At 37.2% G+C, this 7804-nt stretch overlaps 1 protein-coding gene across 1 annotated transcript; it reads right to left on the reverse strand.

Moving 5' to 3' along the window:
• Window positions 1-246: 246 nt before the first annotated feature.
• LOC133699527 (uncharacterized) lies at window positions 247-7804 on the reverse strand. The gene is made up of 12 exons (XM_062122807.1): window positions 7307-7804; window positions 7141-7226; window positions 6271-6350; window positions 4941-4996; window positions 4491-4539; window positions 3956-4102; window positions 3390-3485; window positions 2817-2930; window positions 2546-2676; window positions 2034-2272; window positions 995-1831; window positions 247-876 (listed from the first exon to the last, which is right to left on the reverse strand). Exons 1-12 carry the CDS (start codon window positions 7648-7650, stop codon window positions 827-829), a joined length of 2229 nt encoding a protein of 742 aa, XP_061978791.1. The 5' UTR covers window positions 7651-7804; the 3' UTR covers window positions 247-826.

Genomic DNA, 7804 nt, shown 5'->3' on the forward strand with positions numbered 1-7804 from the left:
AATTTAAAACTTTATTTGATGGAATTAGATCACAAGAATTCAATAAAAAAGACAAAAGACAATGATTAAAAAACCCAACCCTAGCTTTTTTTAGTATATTTAATAATAATAATAAATAAATAACAGTTTGTTTATTATTTTTTTCTTTCTTTTAATTTTTAATCAATTTTTTTATTTGGAACCAATAAAAAAAAAATCACGTGTCCCTTCGTATCTTTACATGCCAAGATTAACAAAAAACAAAGAGACTATAAATAGGCAGAACTCTACTGATCAAGTACCAAATTATAAGTATTCAATTATTTAAATTGAAAAACTGCTTTTAATTACTACGGATGTGCACTGGAGACTTTGATCAATGCTCTGTAACACCAGTAGACTCGTTGCTTTTTTTCTTCTGAGAACTCATTACAAAGTCCTGCAGTCAGTAATACAAACTGTTGTCCTTTAACTGCTATACATGATTGTGCCAAAGTGCCTTGTGTCAGCCAAGATTTGAACAATCACAACATTTTATGTCTCCATTTAGAAATTGACCCCAGAAGTCATCTCCGTCCTTGGATGCCTTGAAAATTTGAAGCAACCAAATCACAATGAATGGCCTTCAGCCACCAGTGTCCGTGTGTCTTAAAAATGGCCTGCAAGTTCAAGCATAAATTTTGAGGCACGCCATAAACTATGAGGACGGATTCGTTCATCATGAAAGACCAAGGGGCTAAGTTTGCGTCAGTCTCTCAGTACATTTAAGACTCTGGTAGCTTTCCTATGAACCATATTCTCTGAGAAGGTGGTGAGCTCAAACATAGGAAACTACTAGAATATCAGTTCAGTATCCAAAACGATCATTTAGAGAGGTTCGTCCATCACCTGATTGGCCTGCATGAGGTATAGAAGTTATAAGACGAGGAGAATACCGCACTTTCAATGCATGTTAATTGTGAATCAAGGCACTGGTTTTACAACCAAATTCAAGGTTTTCAGAGAGAGCTTTTACCTTCAGGTGGCACCCAGGTTTCATAATCTGGGTTGCTATTGAGAAATGAGGGTTTCTCTGGGCCCAGCACTCTTTTCGGCCTTTTCTTTTCCTTGCCACGGTGATTTGTGCCTGATATCTCTTGGCTTTGATGATTTCCTTCTTCATCTTCTGCATGGTATCCTCTTTTATGTTTCAATAACAGTGCAACAGCATCTTCTGCCAAGAGCTCTGCTCCCACAGATGATGATGTCAACTGTTCAGGAGCTTCATTATCATTAGCTCCAGGTCCCTCAGCTCCCTTCCGTTTCCTTATTATCAGACCAGGAGCAGCACTTTCAATCTCTGAATCCACATTAACCTCTGCACCATCAACACTACTCAGGATTTTCTGTCTATCTTTATAATCCACAAACTGATCAGACTCATCCATGATCAGCACCTCTTCTTGTTGGGTCTCCTTCATTTTCCTTTTGTCTATGGCACCTAGCCATTGGGGTTTTACAACAGTATAAACAGTAGGCTTACCATCAGGTGCATCAATGACATTTTTGTCAGTTTCTGCTGCACCATTCGATACCATTTCAGCAACCACAGCATCTTCAGCTTTCTGTTTCTGCATGGAGACATTGGTCGGTTTTCCCAATGCACTTCTTTTCTTTGGTTCTGTGGGTGGTTGGCTTTTGGTGGCAGAAACAGGCACCTCTGCTTTGTCAGGTTTCATAACCTGCACTTTTGAATCCCTTTTCCGAGCAGCATCTCCTGATGGGTCAGCAATCTTTAATAGGAACAAGGTCCTGTCTAGTTCAGATTGTAGAGAGGATAGTTCCTTTTCGAGTTGCATGGTTTTATCCAGAACTGACAAGAAAATTAAGAAATAAGCAACTAATGCAGTAATGATGAAATGTTTGCAAAGCAATTGCCAATCACACACACACACACACACAACACAGGACACAGCAATAGCACTGACAGGTAAGGGAAACAAAACCACAAAGAGGCAAAAATGTTTCTCAAGCATATAATATTGCATAAATATAAGTAATTTATATCACACTACCTAGCTGAGACGATAACCCTGACATGTAGGTATCAAGTGCATCTCCAGCTCCGTTCTCAACTGCAGTTTCTAGTGCCATTTTATTCTTCTCGATCAAAAGCACTTCTTTTTTGTCTTCCATTTGTTTCATGATAGCATCTCTCTTGTCAAGAAGGGTATCAGCAGTTTCAACCGATAGATTTTCACCAGCTTTTTGCACTGATGGTTTCTTTGTACGGTCATAGAATTCATCATCATCACTAAATGAAGTAATAAGCATTAGTAATACAATTTGCATGATCATGATTTCTATTAAAGAAAAAAAAAAGGAAAAAAAAAAGAAAAAAAAAAAAGATGACTGGATGACCAATCATGCAAAATCATTACTATAGTTTATAAAATATCAGGCCATGAGAATAACTCACAAACAATAACTCAGCAGTGTAAATAAATCATAGTATGACATTTTTATTTTCTTATTTGATGAAAGTTCCAAGTTTTTGGTTTGGAGAGAATTCTGCAAGATAATGTACCTTGAAAAATCCTCACCGTCTTCTGCTGTTCCTTTTCCTTTACCACGAGATATCCTTCCAGAACGTGCCCCAATACTTTCCCGGATACTTTCATTAAGAGTCTCTTCCAAGTTTTCCAGTTCTTCCATTATCTGACAAAAGATATGAGAGAATATAATGTAAAGGTGGGGAGAAATTCAAAAGAGATTTTGCTTTCTATCATAAGAAAGTGTAATCACACAACATGTAGGGAGAAAAGACCAGCTTACATTTATCTTCATAGATTTTTTACCTGTGTCATTCGTTGTTCATTGCGTGCAATCTGAGTTTGCTGACCTTGTGTTAATCCACCTTGTGCAATGTCTTTAGCACGAATGGCATCTATTTCCTTCTTCATATGAGCAATCTACAGCCAGAATTCAGTTGAATAAGCAAAATGAGCACTAAAATTAACATGAGGAATGGGGGAGAGGCAGAGTTTCTACATATTCAAAAGAATGTAAGAAAAGGCAACAAAAACAGTTAAAATGCAAAAATGAAGTTTTCACTTCTCCAATCAATAAAGCATGCACCAATATAGCATATAAACCATTTAGATTTAGCACTTCTAACACCACAAAAATTGAAAGGCAGGACAGTAAAAAGAAACAAAAAAAATGAAAGGGGTCATCTCAAAAATAGTACTTCAAGTGGTCTAAAGGTAACAAGATGAACATTTTAAAAGAAGCTGGAAATAAATCTGAAGGAGATTTAAAAAATGGTGGATACAGATTAGTCTCATGTTCAAGGTAAGCAAATCATCATTATATCAGACATTAAATATCTAGAATGAAGATCTCGGAGTGCAAAAATGAAAACCACTTACCTTTTCTGTTCGTTTTATCACTTTATCACGGGTTTTCTCCTGCTTCTCTGTAAGCTGTCCTTTGTAGGTTTGCCATGTTACTTCATCACAATCATCCTAGAAATCCAATAAGACAAACAGAGAAGATGATCGTCAGCTTTCAACTATACAGCAAAAGAGTTATGGAAAAAAATTGGTAAATAAAGGTAAATTTGACAGGAGTACATATGTTAGTCTTCAAGTTCCTAGTTGAGACAGAAACAACTTCATAATGAATTGTCCTTTTTCTTTTTCTTTTTTGGATTACTAAAAATGCAAGAATTCTGTATAAGCATGAAACAAGGAATGATAGTGTAGACAGCTATAAACAAACACTACTGTTGTCCAGCACGCATACTTCATATTGAACAAATAATAGTTTAAGCAATCCTCCTCACATAAAAGGGCACACAAACATAAACTCATATTACTATATTTTTTGCAAAGCAGCTTATCGAAAAGTGTTGGCAGCAGAAAAGTTGTAAAAAGTCCACAACAATAATTCTCGCAAGATTACATCCAGAAAAATGTTAAGGAGTGACACTAACCTCAACTTCTTGAATAGCATCTTCTCCCATGCCCCATGAGATACCATCAGCAAGAGATGCTTCCAACCTTGCTCGTTGAAGTGAGGCTTCCTGATCTTGCATCTCTTGCCGGATCTTAGCATTTTTAAGAATTTTCCTGTCAGCTTCCTACAACACGTGATACATTAAAACAATTGATGCATCCCCGCTGTTTAAGCGAGATAGCATAACTGGCTAAACAGGCTACTAACAAATCTATGCAAGAGAAATAGAACTAAATCTACAACAGAGGTATACCTGTGACATAAAATTTTATTCATTTAATCTTACAAACTAAAAAGTCTTAGCATTGTTTATTCTTTTAAACCTGGTGAACCAGCATACATGTCAACACCACGTGAACAATTTATATAACACTTTGAACATAAGGTGCTACGTGCATGTGTTAGGTGGTCCTTGAAAAGAGGAAAGAAACAAGAAGTAATGTCGAAGCACACAAAATCTCAGATATCAATCAAGCACTTATTATGTGTGTGTGTAGTGACAGCAATCTTACCGGTGGCATCAAGTCAGGTGGTCCTTGAAAAATATACAATCGAGATGAACTGTGCAAGGAAAGAACAGGTAAAAATCAGAAATATGCAAGGACAATAATGTAGAAACAGCAACATTCATTCCTAATTCATGCCTTTCTAAACATAACACTCTCATAATATAGGACCAAATGCAAGACAGATCGAAACAATCTCGGTATGTATAGGACAAGGAATATGTGAAACAAAGCTTGTTAAAGGCTTTGACCATGAATCTTACAGTCTTTGGCCAATGGTCCCTTATGCATTATGTATTGTGGCTTAACATCACAAGTTTCAGTGATGTTAAGTTATGCAGGCAATGATGCCAGGTGAAAACAATAAAAAAGAGTGTTGAACTAAACTAATGCTATAGGCATGAAAGATACGGAAGAATGGGATAAGTCAAGGAATCAAGTATGAAAGTTACTCACTGTCCAAATCGAATAACATCACCAACATGTAAGGCCACATAAACACCCTTCTCCACCTGATAAACAGAAAGGGAAAAGCAGTTAAGAATGCAACAAAAAACCATCTCCCACTGTATGGGAAAAAACACTTAAGAAAAAGAGGAAAAAACACTGACGAAAAAGACAAACCAGTAGCACATCATTAAAATATAAATGTACTCTACAAAAACTTTTTCAGTGGCAAATTTCAAACAAAGAAGCCACCATAACTCTGCCTCAGCCCTTTACCACCTGAGAGCAAGGCTTTCTTCTACCATATAATCAGCTAATAAATATTCATGTTACGGTCTCAACCCACAAAATGCTAAATTGAGGAAAGTTGAAAACCATAAACCAGAGCTACTTCTTTCATTTGTGTCAAAAGCATGAATAGACTCAAAGCTGGCTTGGAATTAATTGCACATAGATATTTGATGACATGGCCGATCAGATGGATGATGGTGAGGCCAATTAGACTCAGGTTTTCCTATCAAGGAAGGATTTTTTCCTCTGGAAGATTCTAGATCTGATCAGACATGACAAGAAAAAATTCTTCTGACTGCAAGACTGTGTTAACATGGAAAAAATGTTGGCTGGTTGCTATTAATGTTTTGCTTAGTGTAGGAATCCGTCTCCAATAAGGCACTAGTGTTTAGGGTATCCAATGTAATAGATCAATGCAGTGTATTTCATATTTATTAGGATTTCTTTTGTTTTAGTAATTAATGTAATCAGATTCCCAATTACAATATATTTTCTGCCTCTTGAAACTAGATTGTGATTGTACAAATTGGAGAGGCTAGCATTTATTTTGTACCCTATAACCTTTAGCAGCTATAAAATCAATTAATTCATGGAAAGTTTCTCTAAACAATCATTTTAGTTCGCTTTTCTTTTAATTTCTTCCTTAGGATCCAGGACATTTGCTGTTGACATGAACCAGACCTCATGTCTGATTTAAAGTGCATTACATTTCCACCAAGTTGCTTAACTTGGATCTACCTATCCTTTTGCTTTGTGCTTATATTTTAGTCCTTGATGATTTCCTTGGTATCAATAAGTTTACTTGGAATAGAACACGTCCCACGTACCCGACCCGATACTCCTTTAGTTCAGAAATATCATTCAAACACACCATAAATTGAAGGCGTCAGTGTAAAAAAATGACTTATATAGCTGGGTATATATTAGATAACATGTAATGAACCACACACCGCAAATTCCATTGACAATATCAATGTATCACTTACATCAGACCTTCAAGTAATGCATATATTTTAAATATAAGAAGCATAACATAAATAATGCTTACCTTACTCTTGTTAACAAAGGTGCCATGAGTGCTGCCAAGATCATAAAGATACGCATCTCCATTTCTTTTGAACTGGAGAACTAGCAAAAGAGAAGCAATTTGTTATATAATGACCCCAGCATCTACAATTAAGGAAACTTTCGACAACTCTATGTTTGAAGTCCCAATGAATAAGAGTTTCTTAACCCATCTTTCGATGAACAGGTTCTATGACATGGAAAGCTGGAGATAATAACTGACATTACACCACTACAAACAAAAAGAAAATTAATATAATTCTCTGAGAAAATAAGCTTCACAAATGTTGTGCATGTTTTGGATGCAAAATAACCTGCGTAGGTAATCTTCATGTCAAACAACAATGCACTTGGCCGGAAGGAAAAAAATCTACTACTAGGAAGATATTTATCATACTTTTACCCATAGCAGTCTCCCAAGAGAAGCATAACAACTACAATCACCGAGCAGCTTGCAGCTATGGGCATGGGAAATTAGCAGCAGGTTGTAAAAAAACAGCAAGTTACTAACTGCATTCAGCTAGGGTGAAACACGAGTCTACATGCTAGAAAAGTGGAGGAGGTTAGCTAAATACCAACAGAAACAGAAAAGTTCCTGTCAGCAACCAAGTTCACGGCTTTTTTCTGTCTGATCTTGACATTTATGGGACAGTCAGATGTTTCGAAAGTACTAACCCCAAAAAAATAGCACATGCTACAGTACACATTATCAAAATTTTTAGCTCGATTTCAATTAATGCCTGGATCGAAACTGATTACAAAATTGAACTGAATCATTTACTTCGTTAACTAACTTAATTTCATCAAACAATTCTCAACATCCAGAATTAGAGAGAGATAGCACAGCAAGTACCGGCATGGAAGCGAGAGATGGTAGGGTGCTCGAGAATGAAATCGCAGAGCTCCACACGGCCAAACATGTAAGCCCCTTTCTCACAACTGAACAAACGAAGGCCATTAACACTGCCATTAGTTAATAACAATTAGAACCAAAAAAAGAAGACCAGAACAAGACTTACACTTCGAATTGGTCGATAATGGAGCCATCTTTGAGAATCTCGAGGGAGAATTTATGGCAAGGTGGCCCACTCCATTCAGGAATTGTGTACGGCACTGACGGATCCTTTGATTTTGTTTTCTCTTGCTCTGTAGAAGTTTCTGGTGGGGTGGGAATAGGGTTTGTGGGAGGTGGCGGGGCCATGGAGGGTTTTGCAGCTGTTGTTGAGGAGATTTTCTGTGGTTCGTCGACAACTGAAGTTTTAGATTCGGGTTCGGATTCGGGTTCTGTGATGGAGGCAGCTTCGGTTGAGGTGGTGGGATGGGGGTTTCTTGGAGGAGGAGGGCCCATGGGGGTGGATGTCATTGTTAGTGGCTACGGCAGTTCGGAGAGAGGAAATTGAGTGAAAGGTGAAAGGTGCAAGGAGGAGGAGTGTTTTACTTTTTACGGGTTTTGGAAATGGAAACAGTAAGTTAAGCAGGGCGGGTCGGGTTTTGATTTTATCGACTTGGCGCGTTTG

The sequence above is a fragment of the Populus nigra genome, chromosome 7 (genome assembly GCF_951802175.1).
Source record: "Populus nigra chromosome 7, ddPopNigr1.1, whole genome shotgun sequence".
Classification (NCBI taxonomy): domain Eukaryota; kingdom Viridiplantae; phylum Streptophyta; class Magnoliopsida; order Malpighiales; family Salicaceae; genus Populus; species Populus nigra.